The sequence below is a fragment of the Oncorhynchus keta genome, chromosome 6 (genome assembly GCF_023373465.1).
Source record: "Oncorhynchus keta strain PuntledgeMale-10-30-2019 chromosome 6, Oket_V2, whole genome shotgun sequence".
Lineage (NCBI taxonomy): Eukaryota > Metazoa > Chordata > Actinopteri > Salmoniformes > Salmonidae > Oncorhynchus > Oncorhynchus keta.
In genome coordinates this window covers 20,604,266-20,626,794 of record NC_068426.1, presented here as the reverse complement: position 1 = coordinate 20,626,794, position 22,529 = coordinate 20,604,266, and the positions used below count along the sequence as shown (strand labels likewise).

The window sequence follows — 22,529 nt, the reverse complement described above, 5'->3', positions numbered from 1 at the left end:
TCCGTTCACATACTGCGTCTCACAAAGATACGGCGGTTAGAACCAAAAATCTAAAATATGGACTCATTTCCACTGGTCTAATGTCCATTGATCGTGTTTCTTGGCATAAGCAAGTGTCTGCTTATTTGTGTCCTTTAGTTGTGTTTTTTGTTGTTGCAGCAATTCGACCATGAAGGCCTGACTCACCCAGTCTCCTCTGAACAGTTGATGTTCAGATTTGTCTGTTACTTTAACTCTGTGAAGCATTTATTTTGGCTGCAATTTCTGAGGCTGATAATTCCAATGAATTTATCCTCTGCAGCAGAGGTAACTTTGGGTCTTCCTTTCCTGTGGCGGTCCTCATGAGAGACAGTTTCATCGTAGCACTTGATGGTTTTTGCGAATGCAATTGAGGAAACTTTCAATGTTCTTGAAATGTTCCGGATTGACTGATCTTCATGTCTTAAAATATTGATGGACTGTCGTTTCTCTTTGCTTATTTGAGTTGTTCTTGCCATAATATGGACTTGGTCTCATGCCAGAATAATCAAAAACCTGGGCATTCTAGTTGTGTTTTCAAGTTTTTTCGACGTGCAACTCGTGCTTGACAGCATGCCTGACAGCCAATGATCCACTATATGGATAGCCACGCAAGCTTCACCCTCATGTCGGTTCTAACAAGATAGGTAGTGCTAGGTATCTACAGCCAATCCTGTAGGGGCTTAAAACTAGTGAGCTTCGATTGGTCAATAGTACCACAGCGCACGCGACATGCTCGCATCAACCAACGGTCCCCCGCCCACTTCGCTTCCCCTTATTGAAAATGAATGGAGTTCTGTTGTTTCATCACCCCCAGTGTGCTAGATGGACTTCTGCTATGAGAGCAAAAGGATAAAGTGACTTGCACTCTGCTCACCCTGACCAAAATTTACGCTTTCATTGTAGCAGAAAAAATAAGATTTTGCAACACCCCAGTGTAGCTATGTTGGGCTACTGGAAAGGCAAAAAAAGAAGACCTAATGGGACAACAAGAGAGCAGTTTTAACTGGTCATGATCATGAGAAAGAAGTTGGCCGCACTTCTTTGTGACCTGTGGTGCCACCACATCTGCCCCTACAATAAATATGAAATGATTTGCCACTACCTGCTTCACAGTGATGACTTTTAAATATGTTTATAAATCAAACAAGGTCTTTTAACCTTGGTCTTTAAATTGATGGTATGAGAGATGACAGAGACCTTTTCTGCTATGGAAGTTGGTCTCGCCTGTCTCTGCATCACGTAGTCCTACTGTACTGGCCTATGTCGCAGTGTCAGAGGTGAAATGGTAATCATGCCCAGAGCTATATTAGGGTGGCTGTTCTGCAGTGAGTGAATCACATCAGCCAGGAGAGAGGATGGATGGCTAGGCTATATCTGCTGCCTGCCTGGCTGTGTGGCACTCCTCTGTAGTGAGATTACCAGGGTCAGTGAATTGGTCTGGGTGCAGGGCGGTGGGGGGAAGGGTGGGGAAACTGACTTATCTGCTTTCACTCTCACCTACGTCGCCGACTGTCCTTCAGTCACACAAAGTCAAAGTGAAGCAGTTGGGATAGTAACAGTAATGCTAGATTGGCCATCATTGCTACGTCTGCCACCACAATTGTCTTTCTTACCTGTACACAGAAGCTCTCCATCTGGCAAATCATTTGACGTCATTCAGATTACTGCTCATGTCCTATAAAGACAAAGTAGTATGGAGGCTTGGTCTCCTACGTGTACACAGTAATCTACTCTTTTTTTTTTTTCCTTTCAACATGACAATCTATCTTTGTAATGTGGTGAGCATAAGTAAGTACTGTTAGTACGAATATTAAATATCAGTACCTCTTCCCACCATTACTTCATGTCATTATATGCATGCTTTTCACCTCTTTTCCCCTCCTCTCTGTGTTGCAGGTAAGTTCAATAGCTATGTGACGCTGAAGGTGCAGAATGTCAAGAGCACCTCCATTACCGTGCGAGGGGACCAGCCGTGCTGGGAGCAGGACTTCATGTTGTAAGTGACCAGTAACCACACACTTCTTAGACCTCTCTATTCCTGTCCTATGCACTCAGTCTTTGTTTATTTGGATCCCCAAATAATTTTGCAGTAGCTTCTCTTCCTGACATCCACAAAACACGACAAGTAACGGAACACTGATACACTGACACACAGGACAGTCACACACATTTTTAATACGAAGTGATAGGCCCCACAAGGTCACAGAATCAGGATTGCTGAGTGCTGAAGCGTATAATGCGTAAACATCGTCTGTCCTCGGTTGCAACACTCACTACCGAGTTCCAAACTGCCGCTGGAAGCAACATCAGCACAATAACTGTTCAACGGGAGCTTCCTGAAATGGGTTTCCATGGCCGAGCAGCCGCACACAAGCCTATGATTACCATGCACAAAGCGTCGGCTGGAGTGGTGTAAAGCTCGCCACCATTATACTATGGAGCAGTGGAAATGTGTACTCTGGAGTGATGAATCATGCTTAACCATCTGGCAGTCCGATGGATGAATCTGGGTTTGGCGGATTCCGGAAGAATTCTTCCTGCCCCAATGCATAGTGCCAACTTTAAAGTTTAGTAGAGGAGGAATAATGATCTGGGGCTGTTTTTCATGTTTCGGGCTCGGCCCCTTAGTTCCAGTGAATGGAAATATTAACGCTACAGCATACAATGACATTCTAGACGATTCTGTGCTTCAAGCTTTGCGGCGACAGTTTGGGGAAGGCCCTTTCCTGTTTCAGCATGACAAAGCCCCCGTGCATAAGGCGAAGTCCACACAAATGTTTTTTTCGAGATCGGTGTGGAAGAACTTGACTGGGCTGTACAGAGCCCTGACCTCAATCCCATCAAACACCTTTGGGATGAATTGGAACGCAGACTGCGAACCAGGCCTAATCGCCCAACATCAGTACCCGACCTCAATAATACTCTTGCGGCTGAATTGAAGCAAGTCCCCTCAGCAATGTTCCAACATCTAGTGGAGAGCCTTCCCTGCTATTATAGCAGCAAAGTGGGGACCAACTCCATATTAATGCCCATAATTTTGGAATGAGATGTTCAACAAGCAGGTGTCCACATACTTTTGGTCATGTAGTGTATGCCGTATAAGCCACAACATACTTGCTGTGTGTGGCGGATAGAATACCAGTAGTCTGGAGGCTCTGTAAGTGTCAAGTGTCACATTTTCATACAGTGTCAACATAGAATCAGGTAACATCAGGTTTGTTTTGTTTAAATGATGATCAGAGAGGAACGATGAAGCGAGGGTCTATGGCTCTGAGCTCAACAGACTTATTGTAACAGTACAGTATATCCTCCATGCTCAGCCACTAACACCTTTATTTGATTAAGGCTGACTGTCTTTTGGAATTATGCAGCAGACGGGTGAGAGCAGGGCAGCTAGTCTTCCTCTGGTGCTAATGCTATGTAGCTACAGTTCAGGTTTATGATTTTCAGACAGTAATATGTGAGAGCAGGCCACAGTCGGGGATTTCCAGGAATGTTTTGTCCCCGTTGTTGCCTGCCAGGTGGGTTGTTGTTTCGGGAAAGTTAGCTTACCTTTTCTCACAACTATTCACTTCCTCATGGTTACTCATCTAATTTCCTATTTTCAGTGTTCCGTATGTAGGCTGGGCAGTTTTTAGCTCTAGGCTTACTCCTGTGTGTGCGCATCTGTGTATGCAATATTTATGATGTTTTTCCACATCTGTTTCAAGGATGTTTCTGAGTATAAATGCTTGGTTCTGTAGTACTGTTCATGAAACACAATGCATTAGCACTTGTCAGCGAGTCTGAAGTTTACTGTTAACTTGAAACTGGCTCTGCTGGATTTCTTTCTTCTCCAATGACGTGTTTCCTTGCCAGAAAGCTGTAGCCTGTTGGTTCTGTGGGTCAACCTTTTATGTAACAGATTCACATAATTGATTTTGATTGCATACTATGTAATTGACTCACAGAGTACTTAAGTGGATGGATGCACCTTTCTCCTCTTAATGAGATAGCAGATTGCCAAATGGTATTTTGGTTTGTAAGGCCAGGCTTCTGTTTCTATGCTAGCCAGAGGGCCTTGGAGACTAGAGTCCAGTCCAGACTACAATTTCCTTGTGAGATAATGGCCATCCCCACCAAGAGACCGGCTCAGGCCACCAGGGCTGACAGAAAACGGGAATGTAGCGAAAGCTATGGATCAATATATACACCGTACACCCCAGCTCACCTTATTTCTAGAGCTGTTTCCATAGCTCCTGTGCTATGCTGCTCAGTCATTAGAGACGGGATATTGTTCTTTAGGGATACAAATACAACGCGGGGAGTATTTTGTGTTCACTGCTAGAGCTTAGCCTATGTAATGTTTAAGAGCCTTCATGAGATTGTCTCATTGAACTGATGGCTTATGTTTACACTGACTGTGATGGTGTTGTCTTTGATTGTGTTGTCTCTCACTGTTTCCGCAACAGGGTGCTCCAGGAAGTGACATACAGGAGAGCCTTAATGTTTCTGTGCTTGAATGAAAAAAAATATATATATTTCACCTTTATTTAACCAGGTAGGCCAGTTGAGAACAAGTTCTCATTTACAACAGCGACCTGGCCAAGATAAAGCAAAGCAGTGCGACACAAACAACAACAGAGTTATACATGGTATAAACAACCGTACAGTCAAAAACACAATAGAAAAATCTATATACAGTCTGTGCAAATGTAGTAAGATTAGGAAGGTAAGGCCATGGTGGCGAAATAATTACAATTTAGCAATTAAACACTGGAGTGATAGATGTGCAGAAGATGAATGTGCAAGTAGGGATACTGGGGTGCAAAGGAGCAAAAAAATAAGTGACAACATGGGGATGAGGTAGTTGGGTGGGCTATGTACGAATGGGCTGTGTACAGGTGCAATGATCGGTAAGCTGCTCTGACAGCTGACGCTTAAAGTTAGTGTGGGAGATATGACTCCAGCTTCAGTGATTTTTGCAATTCGTTCCAGTCATTGGCAGCAGAGAACTGGAATGAAAGGCGGCCAACGGAGGAGTTGGCTTTGGGGATGACAAGTGAAATATACCTGCTGGAGCGCGTGCTACGGGTGGGTGCTGCTATGGTGACCAGTGAGCTGAGATAAGGCAGAGTTTTACCTAGCAAAGACTTATAGATGACCTGGAGCCAGTGGGTTTGGCGATGAATATGAAGCGAGGACCAGCCAACGAGAGCATACAGGTCGCAGTGGTGGGTAGTACATGGGGTTTTGGTGACAAAATGGATGGCACTGGGATAGACTACATCCAATTTGCTGAGTAGCGTGTTGGAGGCTATTTTGTAAATGACATCGCCGAAGTCAAGGATCGGGAGGATAGTCAGTTTTACGAGGGTATGCTAGGCAGCATGAGTGAAGGATGCTTTGTTGCGAAATTGTGCTTTGTTTCTATATTTAATTTTGTATTGGAGATGTGAGTCTGGAAGGAGAGTTTACAGTCTAACCAGACACCTAGGTATTTGTAGTTGTCCACATGTTCTAAGTCAGAAACTGTCCAGAGTAGTGATGCTAGACGGGCGGGCGGGTGCAGGCAGCAATTGGTTGAAGAGCATACATTTAGTTTTACTTCATTTAAGAGCAGTTGGAGGCCACTGAAGGAGTATTGTATGGCATTGAAGCTCGTCTGGAGGGTTGTTAACACAGTGTCCAAAGAAGGGCCAGAAGAATACAAAATGGTGTCGTCTGCATAGAGATGGATCAGAAAATCACCAGCAGCAAGAGCGACATCATGGATGTATACAGAGAAAAGAGTCAGCCTGAGAATTGAACCCTGTGGCACCCCCATAGAGACTGCCAGAGGTCCGGACAACAGGCCCTCCGATTTGACACACTGCACTCTATCTGATAAGTAGTTGGTGAACCAGGCGAGGCAGTAATTTGTGAAACCAAGGCTGTTGAGTCTGTCGATAAGAATGCGGTGATTGACAGAGTCGAAAGCCTTGGCAAGGACGTTGAAGACGGCTGCGCAGTATTGTCTTTTATCGATGGCGGTTATGATATCGTTTAGGACCTTGAGCGTGGCTGAGGTACACCCATGACCCGCTCGGAAACCAGATTGCATAGCGGAGAAGGTACAGTTGGTTTCGAAATGGTTGGTGATCTGTTTAACTTGTCTTTGGAAGACATTAGAAAGGCAGGGTAGGATAGATATAGGTCTGTAACAGTTTGAGTCCCTTTGAAGAGGGGGATGACTGCGGCAGCTTTCCAATCTTTAGGGATCTCGGACGAGGGGGGTTGCAACAATTGCGGCGGATAATTTTAGAGAGGTTCCAGATTGTCTAACCCAGCTGATTTGTAGGGGTCCAGATTTTGTAGCTCTTTCAGAACATCAGCTATCTGTATTTGGGTGAAGGAGAAATGGAGGAGGCTTGGGCAAGATGCTGTGGGGTTGCAGAGCTGTGGACCGGGGTAAGGGTAGCCAGGTGGAAAGCATGGCCAGCCATAGAAAAATGGTTGAATGAAGCCTCAAAACACTCATCTGGTTGCCATGGAGACAACCAGTTAGGCATTACTCCATCCTACCCCTGCTTTTGGAGTGTCTTTTAGAAAGTAATGGGAAAAATAATAAATGCAGTAGAATACAAGGTGTGTTCTGTGTAGTGCTTATTTTCAAGCGTTTTCCAAAGCCTTTGTGTCCCTGTGCTGCAGGAGCCTGTTCATTCCCATCTCACTCCACAAACAATGGGGAGCTCAAATGGAACATTATTTAATCAATCAATCAAATGTATTTATAAAACCCTTTTTACATCAGCCAATGTCACAAAGTGCTGTACAGAAACCCAGCCTAAAACCCAAACAGCAAGCAATGCAGATGTAGAAGCATGGTGGCTAGGAAAAACTCCCTAGAAAGGCAGGAACCTAGGAAGAAACATAGAGAGGAACCAGGCTCTGAGGGGTGGCCAGTCCTCTTCTGGCTGTGCCGTGTGGAGATTATAGATGTTCATAGATGACCAGAAGGGTCAGATAATAATTATAACTGTGGTTGTAGAGGGTGCAACAGGTCAGTACCTCAGGAGAAAATGTCAGTTGGCTTTCCATAGCCGATCATTCAGAGTTATAGACAGCAGGTGCGGTAGAGAGAGAGTCCAAAAAAGCAGGTCTGGGATAAGGTAGCTCAATACATAGTGAATTATACATTATACATTTATTAGACAATCACCGTGTCGCTGTCTTTCTACTGATCTCTATCTCTCTATTATTGGGTTTTTGAATGCTGTTTTCCTGGTGGACTGGGTCTTGTTTTATATCTTTATTTAACTAGGCAAGTCAGTTAAGAAAAAATTCTTATTTTCCATGATGGCCTAGGAACAGTGGGTTAACAGCCTGTTCAGGGGCAGAACAACAGATTTTTACCTTGTCAGCTCGGGGGTTTGAACTTGCAACCTTCCGGTTACTAGTCCAACTCTCTAACCACTAGGCTACGCTGCCGCCCCTATGGGTTCTTTAATTTGTGTTTCCATGATGCGGAACGATAGAGAGAGCTCAAAGTGAAGTCGGTGTGTGATTGATCAAAAAGAGTCTTGGTTTAATATTTTTTATGAAATGTTAAAAATTGTCTACTCATTCTTTTTATATTTGTTTTATAAAAGTACTATATGACTGTAAGCAGTTTATACAAGTACATGTTTACATTCACTGTGGCCACGTAAGAGCCAAAGAGATGTGAAGGTGATTGGTCTGCTCATTACAGTAATAGTGTTGTCTTCATTTGGTACATCGCCTTTAGTGTTAGTGGTTTAGAATATTTTTGTTTGCACCTGGGCTCGCTCTTACTGCCACCTTTACTGAGGGCAGTGCACTTTTGATAAGTATCTCTTCTCTCATCTTTCTTTTGAAGTGCCGCAAATGAGATGAAGAAATTATGAGCAGTGGTCGCTTTCAAGTGAGATGCTCTTTTATTGTCAGCAAGCTGTATTTGCATCCTTTTCAATGGCAAATTAAGGATGGAAGGCATCACGACATCTGACATGATGCAATAGGCCTAATCAAAGACCAAGGGATCAGTGAACAGCCAGACGGCGCTTAGCCCTAGTTTCTGTAATAATTATTTCAATGTCATGGAGGTGACTCAACACATACTGAATGAAACCATTCTACATTTGTTAGACGATCACTGTGTCGCTTCCTTTCTACTGATCTGTCGCTCTATTAAACTGTGTGTCTGTATTGAATGAGAGTTGATTATGACCCCCTCTCCTTTATTGCCTCTCTCTCCTGTTTCTCCAGTGAGATCAACTGTTTGGACCTGGGCCTCATTGTGGAGGTGTGGAACAAAGGCCTTATCTGGGACACCATGCTGGGGACTGCCTGGATCCCCCTCAAGAGCATCCGCCAGTCAGAGGAGGTGAGAGGGGCAGATGATTCACTCATACAACGTTACACACCACCAACACAACTGGCCAAAACATTTAGAGAACACACATTCAGCTCCGATGTTGAAAGCCAACATTTACAACACACAGTTCAAATTGTATATAAAACATGTACAAAGTAGTTTGGGCACTGGTTCACCTCCCAGTTAGTTTCATCTGGTCTCCCTGTCTATGTCCTCTGACCTAGCCCTTTCTCTTCCCTCAGGAGGGCTCAGGGGACTGGACCTTCCTGGATGCTGAGGTTTTGATGAAGGCTGACGAGATCTACGGCACCAAGAACCCAACACACCACCAGGTTCTTCTGGACTCCCACTTTGAGCTGCCCTTTGGTAAAATGTTATATTGATCACAATGTTTCTGTTGGGCACTTAGCTTCCCATAGGATATCTATTTCTATATCATATGTTATCTCTTTAAATGTTTTTGTTGATTCTGTACTGTGTACCAGGGTCTATTGTCCATCAAACTGTGTCTACAGTTACAGTAGCTACAGTTGGTATGATGTATGATGCTGAAATGTTATAGGTCTGTTTTTGTAGATGGAACATGTATAGGGCACAATACAGTAATGATTATACAGTAGTAGCCTTCTCCAGTGACCTGTGCTTTAACATATGCATTCCAGCTGTGTGCCAGCCTTGTCCCATCATGCACTAGCAACTCCTGAACAGGGAGTACAGGAGGGGACTAAACACATGCCCCTAAGATCAATAAGTTAAAAGTGTTTGTCTGTGAGAGGGACTAGAGCAGCTTTCAGGTGTTTAAGGGCAGGCCTTTGAAGGTAGCGGTAGGGAAGGGAGGCTGTGTGTTTGTCTGGGTTCTGTGTACCACTGATCCCATTCATTCACCAGGACAGGGGTTTGGTTTCATCTGCCTTTGAACCTCTGGCGTTTTTGTGTTCAGCTCTCTTTAAAGTCCAGAATTTTTATTGCTGTAAATGAATATAGGGGAATGATAAATGGGTTAATGTTAAATGAATATAGGGGAAACACTTTAATGTCCAGTGTCTCTCTGTAAAGGAACATGGGACATCAGGTCACAGGGAGGGAGTCTGCTCTAACAGACCAGTGGTTTGGTAGGAGGCATCAATGTAGAATTTACCTGTCTGCACATTTTTGTCAGTTGTTAGGCTGGTAATGTCATCAAGTTAAGGTTTGCACAGTTTTGCAGTCTCTAGAAAGTCTAGTGCTCTGCGCTTATGTCACTGTGAAGTTCTGTCCCTGTCAGTACTAACGTCATTGTCTTGTGCTCTTCTGGGCAATCATTTGCATCTGTCATGACAAACATTACTACAGTGGAGCCCTGTCATTCATGGTCCCTGTCCCCCAACAGTACAGTTTCAGGGCATAGCCAACTATTTTTAATGTCTCTTTCCTAAGTGGCTCATTATATATTAAAAAGGACCATGAATATATAATAGTAGCATGTTGGAGAGTGGATGGTTTAGGATGGTATGGGGTAGGGCAGGATGCAGCTCACCAGTCATCCCACTCTGTGTCTGTGCACCCCTCTCTATCAGACATCCCAGATGACGAGGCGCAGTACTGGACCGGCAAGCTGGATTGCTTCAACACTGTGAGGATCTATGATGAGGTAAGGCCTACCCTACATGCTAAGGCGCTATTTCACCAGGAACATGTATGTAAAAAATGTAGTAACACATTCTACCTATTTATATTTCAAGCAGTTACAGAGGTGAAGTATTTTACAAAATACCCTCTGTTTACAAATTGTAAAGTTCCCAGTACAATGCGGTTGAATATTCTGTAACCTTATCTCCAGATTACACTTGGCTCTCTGCATTCACTAGCACACGGTAAAATACATGGAAATGGAAGATGGGACTAACCCTGTTGTCATTTGATATTTTCCTCACCTCGCTTTTGCATTTCACAGAAAACTCTGGTTAGGTACTGTATTGACATGAGCGTGTGTTTATCATCGTGTGCTTTGAAGTGATAACGTAGATGGTAGGTCGAACTATTGCATGCAGTGGCATTGAAGTCATGGTGGTGATGCCAGTATTATGACAAATGTAGGAGTTTGAGATAGGTGATGATGATGATGATTTTGTTTTTGTGGATTATAATGGTCAGAGGTCACAATTCTTGTTGTCTCCTTTCCTCTCTCTGGTACCCTCTACAGGATGAGGTCCAGAGACGCCTCATGCCTCCCGCTGCCTCCCAATGCTGTGAGTGGGACTGACTTCCACTCCATAATATCCCACTAGATGGAGCTCTCTCATCAGCCTTTCTTCCATTAGTTTGGCCTTTTTATGTTATTTATTTCCTTGTCCTATTCCTGAGTTATGTGTAAATCTCCTAGCTCAGAGTTGACATCAAGTAAGCCTTTTATCCAATCTTAATTTTCCAGAACAGTCACTACTTATCCAAAGTTATGAAGAATGTCAACACAGGGATGCCACGTTCATGCATGTCTGCTAGTGGTGTTTCTGTTTGTCCACTGTGTATGTTATGGTCATAATTCCCCCTCCCAAGTCAGGCACTGTTTTTGCATACTCTCCACTACCTCTCACTTTACTTCTCCACCAACACCCTCACCAGGCAACTATTTTGGATGGACTGACACACTGAGTATGTAATACACAGTCTTTTTCTGATGAATTCTAAACCTTCCCAAAGCTTCACCTTGGCCAATCCTCAATGCTTTGTGCATGTTTTCCAGCACCAACAATAGTCACTACAGCCAGGGGAAATATCCCCCAGCCCCACCTCATCGCACTACACCTCATGCCATCTGAGTTTCATCATCTGTATCAATTTCCCCACAGGACATGGAAACACAAATATGGTTATTATTACTACCTCTATGGAAACATAACTGGACAATAGCAGTTAGGCCTAGATCTATGTTTTTGTAGTCAGCGGGTGACCTTGATAAAGCATAGTGGCAGTTGACTTCCTGAACAGATGTCTGTGAGATGCAACCGCATGGGTTGCCAGCCTGTGTTCAGGTGTCACCTTGACAACTTGTTTTCCCCTCTGATTTGTCCCGAGCTATCTATTTATCTCACATATCCGTCTGGAGTGATAAGGCCTATGTCCCCTTAAGCAGGCCACTCAGCTCAGGGTCAGCACTGCAATCCAAAGGACCTGTCTGATGCCAAAATTGAGTCTGGGTCGCTAAGGAGAGAGAATTCCCTTATGTCAACATTGCAATTGAGTTACTTAACGCAGTCATTTTGGAATATCACTTTTTGACTGGAGTGTCCATTTTTGTCTGTATTCAAAGCAGGAATCCTTAATTGAAACAAAGCAGTCACCCACCTGTGTTTTTGGTAAAAAGCTGAGGAATGGGGCTAGAGAAATGTAACCACTCAAATTCATAGACAGTGTTATGTATTTCTAAAAAATGTTTAAAAAAAATTGAAAACAGTAACCTTTATTTAACTACCCAAGTCAGTTAAGAACAAATTCTTATTTACAATGACATATGCAAGGACTGACCATCCATGATGTCAAAATGATAGTTTTAACCATGTTTTGAGGATATGCTTTGTTTGTTTACAAACATTTGAGTATAACAACCTTATATTTTGGGTTCTGATGTGGTATGACAGTTAATCTAAGCTCAGGTGGCATTTATAAGTTACTGTGCCTTCAGAAAGTACTCAGACCTCTTGACTTTTTCCACATTTTGTTACAGCCTTGTTTTAAATTTGAAAAAATAGAAAATTATCTTCAGCAATCGACACACAATATCCCATAATGACAAAGCGAAAACAAAATTTATCAACAACATAAATATTCAGGCCCTTTGCTATGAGACTCAAAATTGAGCTCAAGTGTATTCTGTTTCCATTGATCATCCTTGATGTTTCTACTACTCGATTAGCATCCACCTGGGGTGAATTGGAAAGGCACACCTGACTATATAATGTCCCACAGTTGACAGTGCATGTCAGGGCAAAAACAAGCCATGAAGTCGAAGGAGTTGTTCGTAGAGCGCCGAGACTGGATTGTGTCGAGGCACAGATCTGGGGCAGGGTACCAAAAACTGTCTGCATCATTTCATGCCCCCCTGAGAGGATCTGCAGAGAAGAATGGGAGAAACCCCCCAAATATAGGTGTGCCAAGCTTGTATCGTCATACCCAAGAAGATTCGAGGCTGTAATCGATGCCAAAGGTGCTTCAACAAAGTACAAAGTAAAGGTCTAAAGGTCTGAATACTCATGTAAATGTAATATTTCAGTGTTTAGTGTTTTTACTGTTTTTACTTCGTCCCCCCCTCATCAATGTAATACTTTTTAGAATAAGGCTGTAACGTAACAAAATGTGGAAAAAGTCAAGGGTTCAGAATACTTTCCGAATGCACTAACTTAAAAATTAAAGATGGATGTAGCACCTAGGGGTTCTCTTTAATGGCCTATATATTCAGTTACATCACTTTCCCCTTCTCACTGAAGTTTTTTTTCTGGTTGGCTTGCATTCAAAAGTGCATGACCCTTGCCCTCCTTACCTCCCTCTTACCTGATCATTCCTGACCTCAGTGTATCGAATGGAGATTCTGTAGTCATTTTAGCAGTTTGAGGATGTAGAGGTCTCTAGATGTTCTGTGTTGTGGAGCTTGCCCTGTTGTCCCTCTACAGCCCTGGATGACCATGACAGTGCAGTGGACGACCGGGACAGTGACTACCGCAGTGAGACCAGCAACAGCTTTCCCCCGCGCTACCATACTACGGCCCAGCCCAACTCCTCCATGCACCAGTACCCCATGGGCCCCCGGCTCCAGAACCACCTGGACTCCTGCACAGACTCCATGCACAGCTTTGACATGGACTACAGAGACCACCGCGGGAGCAGGTAGAGGTTCTGAATAACACACACAAACATACAGGACATGCCCCTACACAGAATACAAAGACACATGCACAGTACAAATTCAGCCATTAAAGATGGCACACCTTTAAACAGTCATACATATTGACACACAGTGAAGAAGAGTTAAGACATGAATATAGTTTTTGAAGTGCAGTCATTTATTGTCTGTTGGTTTGTTCTGATGGCTTGATTTTCACGTAGGAAACTATGAAATTATTATATTGCAAATAGACCCAATTAACTAAGGGCTTGAGGCTTAGCTATTTTGTTTCTTGGAGGGCGTCCCTCTTTCAGATGATTTGGGGACATCCACCCTCCTGGTACAGAATGACAGAATCATGCATCAGAATACAAGCACATTTCTTAAGTAAGGTTGGCAGCTTTAAATCTAGTCAGGTTATGTTTATTTGTCACTGACACATCCTTTAACACAGCACAATGTCACCTGCTTGAATAATATAAATAGTTCCCCCTAAGGAGTGATTCTTCAATCTAATAATGTTGTTGGCAACAGTGCAAGTTAACCCAATAGATATTGAATCTTTGGGGTTTTGTATATAATTGGATCTAGTATAGAATTTGTATAGAATTGTTATCTAGTTAATAGAATATATATTTGTTAACATGCAGTGCCTTCAGAAAGTATACCCCTTGACTTATTCCACAATGTGTTGTTTCAGCCTAAATTCAAAATGGATTACATAGATTTGTTTTCTCATCCATCTACACCAATAATACATAATGACAAAGTGAAAAAGTTTTTCGAAATGTTTGCAAATGTATTGAAAATTAAGTATAGAGGTATATACAGTGCCTTGCGAAAGTATTCGGCCCCCTTGAACTTTGCGACCTTTTGCCACATTTCAGGCTTCAAACATAAAGATATAAAACTGTAGTTCCAAACTTCTTTCATTTAAGAGTGATGGCAGCCCCTGTGTTCTTTTGGACCTTCAATGCTGCAGAACGTTTTTGGTACCCTTCCCCAGATCTGTACCTCAACACAATCCTATCTCGGGGCTCTACGGACAATTCCTTCATCCTCATAGCTTGGTTTTTGCCAAAGTTGGATTACCTTTCTAACCAAAGGTGATGGAAACAGGATGCACCTGAGCTCAATTTCGAGTCCCATAGCAAAGAGTCTTAATACTTACGTAAATACGATATTAGTTTTTTAAATATAAATTTGCAAAATGTATTAATTGTTTTAATACATTTTAGGAAAATGCTGTAACGTAACAAAATGTGGACAAAGAGAAGGGGTCTGAGTACTTTATTAATGCACTGTAACACTTTGTATTAAGGAAAAAGGTACAAAATCTGTCGTTCTGCCCCTGAGCAAGGTAGTTAACCCCCTGTTCCCCGGGCGCCAAAGAGGTGTTGATTAAGGCAGCCCCCCACACCTCTCTGATTCAGTTGGGTTAAATGTGGAAGAACATTTTCAGTTGAATACATTGTTGGTTAACTGACTAGGTATCCCTCTTTCCCTATGTTGTGTGTAGGCCAGTGACAAGAAATCTCAATTTTATCTATTATAAATTCAGGCTGTAAAATAACAAAATGTGGATAAAGTTGTGGGGTGTGAATACTTTCTGAAAGCACTGTAGTTAAGAAGGAACACATTTGGTCTTAAACCAAAATGGTCAAATTGTCAAAATTGTCCAACTGCTTGGACGTTTTCCAGGATGAAACACAAATAATTTGCTAACTCCAGTCATGTATCCAGTGTAGAATGGTTATTTGCACTCTTACATGTGTGACTTGCTTTGTAAAACATGTGGCTCAATGAGATTGTGGTAAATGTCAGTCTGTGTGGACAGATAGAAAGCTGATCCGGATAATTCCATAACATCTGAAAAGAAAAGTGGGATTACAGCCAGGATTTTTTTTTCCTTCAGACGTAGTCTTTTACAAAACTTATTTTGGTAGTTTTAATGAAACTGAGCTTAGTTTAGCCTGCTTTGGTCACATATGGGTCTTTGGGACCCTGGTGTTGGTTTAGTAATAGAGATTGCCCTCCTCGACCATGTCTCTATGTGGTCTGTAATACTACTTTGGACAGAGATGATTCAGCTTTGCTTTTATGTTGTTGATAATCCCCCAGAATGAGGAGGTGAATTTCTGTCCTCACACACACAACGCACTTATATCAAACAATCTTAATAACACTGTTACCAATATACTCACATATACATAAACACACATTCACCACATTTTTATCATATGTATGTATTTAATGCTTATTGTCTCTGTCACATTGTCTTTATCTTACTTTTTTTGTCCTGTTATAATATGCAATCTTTGTATTGTTTTCTTTTCTGCTATTGTTTCCTCTCACATCCCATTGTACCTCTACCTTAATAAATGAACCTAAACTAGAGCCATAAACCATAAAGCGAGGGTCAGGATCATCCCTGTAGATTATGGTATGGGTGCGGAGGATTAGGAGAGCAAGTACAAAGTGCAGGGGAGAAATCAGCTGAGCGAGTTACTGGACAAGGAAGAGAATCGTTGGCCTGAGGACGATGTTATCCTCCGCATGGGGAGAGCTCTCACTGAGCCCTCAGGCAGCTCACTCTCCCAAAGCACACAACGCAGTGGCATCCTACCTGCCATCTACCCAGCGGGCTATGACACTATCGATCGGCAGTGGACGAAAAAGATTCGGAATCCAGGAGGACTGGCCGACTTGGAGTCAGAGAAACTCACAGATGAGCCTTTCCCCCCTAATCTTGCACTCCTCCGCCAGAAGAGAGGGGAGCTGGTGCTGCACCAGGTGTTAAAGATTGAGGTGGAACAGATGACACCGTGTCTCAAGCCATACAAGAACAGACTTCTTTACAAGACTAGGATGTGCGCCAAAAACATGCTGAGAGACACCTACGAGAACTACATAGTGTATCAGGAGGACGAAGCTGCCAGAATGAGGACAGGTTTAGGGTATGATTCAGAGGAGGAGCTGCACTACTCCAAGCGATCGGAGGAGGAGCTAAAGGAAATTGCCTCCTTAGCAGAGACCATTCATTCTGAGAATGGGAGGGGCCATGGCCAAGGCAGACATGCTTCATCCCATGGAAGTTACATAGACAAGCATCAGAGTTATCTGGTTAAGAAGAGGGGAAAGGTGGAAATGGGAGGATGGGCTCCTGAAGCAATGCTGTCTCCAGTGGAGGAACCAGGTGACAAGTATATGGATCCCATGGATGAGCTCCAGTGCCTAGTTGAAACAGTATCAGATTACCTGGCTGAAAAAGATTAGGAAATAAGCAGGTATGGGTCCCTTCCCAAGTCATCCATATCAAGCTTATTTTCCCAGGGCAGCGTAAGTATAGAATCTACTGGAGAGGACCCAAGGACCCCTAGAGATGTCAAGGAGGAGACCCAGACAGAGGCTTCTCCTAAACCAGGAATATCTGGAGTGAGAAATGCTATGAGTTCATTACTCAGTTCCTTCACTAACAAGGTTAGCTCAGCCCCAAGCAGCCCAGCTAAGGTTCTGCAGAAACTAAAGAAGTATCACCTGCACCATCTTCGCAATCTGGTATATCCACACTGTTTTCTTTCATTCCAAAATCCACCAGTCCTGCTCCTGTATCTGTTGTATCTCCTACAGTTCACCCCAGCAGAACATTTCCTTCAATTTACCTTCCCAGTCTGATGCCAAGACACAAGTCCACAATCAAGATACACCAGTCATTAGAACAGAGATTCTAAATAGTACAAGTGATAAAGTTCAGGACTCTGCAACAATGCCACAAACACCAGCAGTCACTTTCGCTTTTGAGAAAATTCATTTTGGTAAACTTTTTTCAGGTGAAGAGGTAGTGAACTCTACAGAGGGAAAATGACCTCCAGGGAGAAGTGGCTCAAGAGAGGACTCTCAAAATCTTGCAAACTGGGATGAGAAATGTATCCAACTAGGTGAACAGTCAAGGACTGTGATAGGAGACAGAAGCCTTGATAATTCAAGAAATACACTCCAGAATAAACGATGTGTTAATGCACAAGGAAAAGTTGTGCATGGGAGACATGACTGACTGCCTCTCAGCAATATGTGCCTACAGTGGGTGGGAAGCCCATTAGCCAACGAGAACCAGTGAGTTCAGGGTTCTTTATCCCTTTCAATAAATATGTCAGCTCATTAACTGTATTTGAGTCAGAACCAGATATTAGCTTAGATAACCCTATGGAGGAGCCATCTTTAGGCAGTAAGCTAAAATGTCCGTTTATTTCCTCTGATGATGTCTCTTCCCAACAGCCTTCAAACCCAGAAAGAGGAATGTTCTTTGGAATCATGAAATTTGGTTCTGGTGAGGATGTCCATGCCTCCAAACCCCCAGAAAATCCTAGTCAACAACAGGCACAGCATCACCAATTCACCCCAGCTCCACATCAGTAGCATATGCAGCAACATCAGAGACCACCTCCAATGCCTCTTGGGCATGCTCCTCCTAAACCTGAACCTCAAAGTTTTTTAACAGGACTTCTTAGATTTGGCTCTGTGGGTGACTTATCTGGGAACCCACCACCATAGCAAGTTCCCCCAAACAGTCAACCCCCTGATCCAGTAATCCTCAACAGTTCCCTTGCAACCTCCCACACAAGTACATGTCCTTATTCTCAGCCGAGTGGTATTCTCTCAGGGTTTCTGAGGTATATTAATTTTCACAAAGTCTGCTGCCTCAGTTTGTATGATATCAATTTGCATAAACTCCAGAATGTTATGAAGAGTGATCAGATGAATTGCAATTAATTGCAAAGTCCCTCTTTGCCATGCAAATGAACTGAATCCCCCCCAAAACATTCCACTGCATTTCAGCCCTGCCACAAAAGGACTAATGGACATGTCAGGGATTCTCTCGTTAACACAGGTGTGAGTGTTGACAAGGACAAGGCTGGAGATCACTCTGTCATGCTGATTGAGTTCGAATAACAGACTGGAAGCTTCAAAGGGAGGGTGGTGCTTGGAATCATTGTTCTTCCTCTGTCAGCCATGGTTACCTGCAAGAAACACGTGCCATCATCATTGCTTTGCACAAAAAGGGCTTCACAGGCAAGGATATTGCTACCAGTAAGATTACACCTAAATCAACCATTTATCGGAATATCAAGAACTTCAAGGAGAGGGGTTCAATTGTTGTGAAGAAGGCTTCAGGGCATCCAAGAAAGTCCAGCAAGCGCCAGGACCGTCTCCTAAAGTTGATTCAGCTGCGGGATCGGGGCACCACCAGTACAGAGCTTGCTCAGGAATGGCAGCAGGCGGGTGGGAGTGCATCTGCACGCACAGTGAGGCAAAGACTTTTGGAGGATGGCCTGGTGTCAGGAAGAGCAGCAAAGAAGCCACTTCTCTCCAGGAAAAACACCAGGGACCGACTGATATTTTGCAAAAGGTACAGGGATTGGACTGCTGAGGACTGGGGTCAAGTCATTTTCTCAGAATTAATCCCCTTTCCGATTGTTTGGGGCATCCGGAAAAAAGCTTGTCCGGAGAAGACAAAGTGAGCGCTACCATCAGTCCTATGTCATGCCAACAGTAAAACATCCTGAGACCATTCATGTGTGGGGTTGCTTCTCAGCCAAGGGAGTGGGCTCACTCACAATTTTGCCTAAGAACACAGCCATGAAATAAAGAATGGTACCAACACATCCTCTGAGAGCAACTACTCTCAACCATCCAGGAACAGTTTGGTGACGAACAATGCCTTTTCCAGCATGATGGAGCACCTTGCCATAAGGCAAAAGTGATAACTAAGTGGCTCGGGGAACAAAACATTGATATTTTGGGTCCATGGCCAGGAAACTCCCCAGACCTTAATCCCATTGAGAACTTGTGGTTAATCCTCAAGAGGCGGGTGGACAAGCAAAAATTATGACAAACTCCAAATATTGATTATGCAAGAATGAGCTGCCATCAGTCAGCATGTGGCCCAGAAATTAATTGACAGCATGCCAGGGCGGATTGCAGAGGTCTTGAAAAAGAAGGGTCAACACTGCAAATATTGACACGCTGCATCAACTTCATGTAATTGTCAATAAAAGCCTTTGACACTTACGAAATGCTTGTAATGAATTCTGTGTCCATTTGGGTCAATAGGCAGTTTCTTTAGTGCAGAGCCTCCTCCATCACATCAACTGCAACTAAAACCTGTAGTTAGAAATTAGCCAAACAGACTCACAACACAAGGTTCTCAGTTGACACCATGCATACCTTCACTTCAGAAACAACAAACAATGGATGGTTCTGGGCAAAGTGGGGTCCAACAGCCAGCTCTTGATCAGCAATCAGGTAAAAGCATGTCACAAGTATTTCCTCCTAATACAATCATTGGCCCCACCCCGGGCCGATCACAGATTATTCCACCAACCGGACAAACCAAATAGGAACCACCCCCAAAACCATCAGGCAGACTGTTTGGCTTTATGGGAGAAATTGGAGACATGGTCTCTGGAACACCACAACCACCAACAACTATCACCACTATTAAAGAGGAAACTCCTGGTATTGGATTATTGTCCATGTTTGGTGAGTCTTGTCCACAGCAGGCCTCAACCCAAACTGGGTCCTCATCACAAGCACCTCCCCCGAAACCACCTGGTAAAAGTGTATTATCAATGTTCAGAGGACCAAGTCCACTACAGGCACCTTCTCAATCTGGGTCCACCCCTCAGGTGCCTCAACCAGAGGCTAACTCGATTCTTGGAAGACTCCTTTCTGGTTCAACTGTCAATGAAAGCCCAGAAAAATTGTTTTCCATGTTTGGTGGCCCCAGTGCCCCACATCCTTCAGCAGCAGCTCTGTCAGTTACAGGGTCCTCCGTTCCAGGATCTACAGTGCCTAAAGAACCACACACGGAAGTGTATTTTCCATGTTCAGTGGCCCTTTGTCACCCCCACAAGCTAGCTTTGATGAATCGGCAACCACAGTACCTACTCCTGAGTGTGCCACTACCCAAAAGGAATCCATCCCAGAGTGTGCACCTCAGGAACCTGCCACAACTAAAGAACCAGTAGCCCTTAAAGAGCCACCACCTACAGACTCTCCTCAAACTGCAGGTTCTATGTTGGGAGGGTTGTTTGTAGGATCTAGTCCCCAGCCCACTGCAACTACTCCTCAAACAGACCCAAGCTACTGGATTTCTTTCCATGTTTGGAGGGTCTACTCCCCAGCCTGGCACAGCTGTCCGTCAAACTGCAGGTTCTAGGTTTGGGGGTTTGTTGGGAGGGTCTAGTCCCCTACCAGCTACAACTACTCCTCAAACGGCACCAACAATGCCCACAGAGAAGAAAATAGCCACAGTTATACCTGACACCACCCCAGCTGATAGCAGTGCCAAAATAAAAGACCCGGGAGGCAGACTGTTACGTTGCACAAAGATTCACAATTGAGTCACCTGGACAACCTGACGCCAAAACTCAACCTCGAGTCAATTTCCCTCAAACCTGATACTAAGGCTGTTAAAGTAGCCCAAGGCCAAGGCATTGAGAAACCTCCTGCTTCAGTTGTCAACTGTCAATCAAAAGAAGCTGATATCCCTACAGCATCAGGGCAACCTGCTAAAACAGAACAGCCCTCAAAAGCAGAACTACCTCAAACGAAGGACCAGTCCAGTTCGTCTGGAAAACAAAAGACTGTGAAAGGAGCAGTAATACATGAGAAGCACAGGGTAATTTTGTGGGAGAGCCTGAAAGTAAGGAAATGGACAAAATCAGGCCCACCAGTGGTAAGTGCCCAGAAGATTACCCCAGCCGACCAGTTGCCTAAGACTAAAGAGCTGGCCCTCATGTCCCTGTATGGTGGTTTTATTTCAGGAACTGATGATGCTGGAAAGTCTTTTGGATCCATGTTTTGATCTACACCAACAATTCCCCAAGCCCTTCCCGTGTGTTCTCAGGATTCAAAACAATATCTGCAGGCCTGTTTCAGGAGGACAAGATAAGTGTAGCAAAGCAATAACCATCCACTGCCTCTGAGGTTTGTGGGGGGCTGCCAAACCTCTCAAACTACAAGCTCCCCCAGTTGTTACCACTCAGCCTAAAACTAATGAAAAGCCAATCAAGGAGACAAGCGATCAAAGTTCGGTAGGTCCCCCTGGTGACTTAGCCAAACCCCAGATTTTCATCTCCACACCTGAGGTAGATCCTTCAGCATCCCTTTCCCAAAAGGAGAAGGAAAGCCTTGTAGAACCACCCCTCTCTGCAGATCCCACCTCTGGAATACATCTGGACGACCAGTTCAAGAAGGATCTATTGAGTGCTAAAAGGCCAGTAGAGGCATACACGCTTTATGATGCATTGATATTTTGGGGAGCGTAACCAGGGTCCAGCTCCGCAATCCACCCCACTGAGTACTGTGTTCTGTCTCTTTCCTTTTAACCGTGTTTGTTTTAAGCAGTTTTGCTACTGTGTTGGTGGTTGATTAGGACGTGTATTATACCTGTTGTGATTTTGACAATAAGCTAAATATTTCTTGTTCTTAAACTCCTAGTGTAAGATTCATTCAAGTTGTACATACATTGCAATTATAATTCTAAGAATATATATATATAACCTTACAGAATTCCCTGTTGCCATTCAGTTTGATCAAGTCAGAGATTTCAATCACTCACGGTCTCCCAGAAATAGTAATACAAGAAAACCAGTACAGACAAACATTTATTGGGATAATCTGGTACATTAAAATTCATTTCAGGCAATTGTAGTTATTTTCTCTGTAAGGTTGGATGTATTTTTAAAATGTTGTACAATTCAGTAGAAACTATAGAATAATGTCTATCCAATTAATGAACCTAGTTTTTCTTCATCACAACAATGATTATTCTAATATTAAGTCTCTTCCCTCACCACTCCAGTCCGGTAGAAAGTAGTCGCTTTGGGTCCTCTGGGAACCTGAGCCAGACCAGCTCCCAGATTAGTGAGACAGGCCAGGAGAGTGCTCCAGGCTCAGGGCTGGAAGAGTCCTTACACTCCTATCACAGTACCGGCATCCACCCCTCCATCAATGTCCAGCAACCTACCAATGGACACATCCCCAGCAATGTTTTGGGGAAGAAGTTGGGCAGACCCTGCCTGGATGTGGGGAAAAGCTTAAATGGCTCGTTGAAGAAATTAGACCACTCAGTAGAGAAAAGTTCCAACAAACATTTGCAAAGGTGAGTCATTTATAAGAGAAAGAAAGAGTTGTGAATTTTGAACCTCCACTGAATAGTACAAGTACATTCTTGGTGAATCTCTCACTTTATCTCTCAATCCACACATCTCATTTTACACGACAATGAGT

The 22,529-nt window shown here is 43.6% G+C and overlaps 1 protein-coding gene across 1 annotated transcript in view; it reads left to right on the top strand.

Annotated features, from left to right (window-relative positions):
• LOC118385223 (protein unc-13 homolog B-like) overlaps nucleotides 1–22,529 on the top strand; it is a 111,824-nt gene that overhangs the window by 36,858 nt on the left and 52,437 nt on the right. The window contains exons 3-9 of the mRNA XM_035772185.2: nucleotides 1,918–2,017; nucleotides 8,269–8,386; nucleotides 8,620–8,743; nucleotides 9,934–10,007; nucleotides 10,560–10,605; nucleotides 13,024–13,237; nucleotides 22,102–22,401. Of these exons, the coding sequence (XP_035628078.1) occupies nucleotides 1,918–2,017; nucleotides 8,269–8,386; nucleotides 8,620–8,743; nucleotides 9,934–10,007; nucleotides 10,560–10,605; nucleotides 13,024–13,237; nucleotides 22,102–22,401 (976 nt within the window). The remainder of the gene's footprint in view (nucleotides 1–1,917; nucleotides 2,018–8,268; nucleotides 8,387–8,619; nucleotides 8,744–9,933; nucleotides 10,008–10,559; nucleotides 10,606–13,023; nucleotides 13,238–22,101; nucleotides 22,402–22,529) is intronic.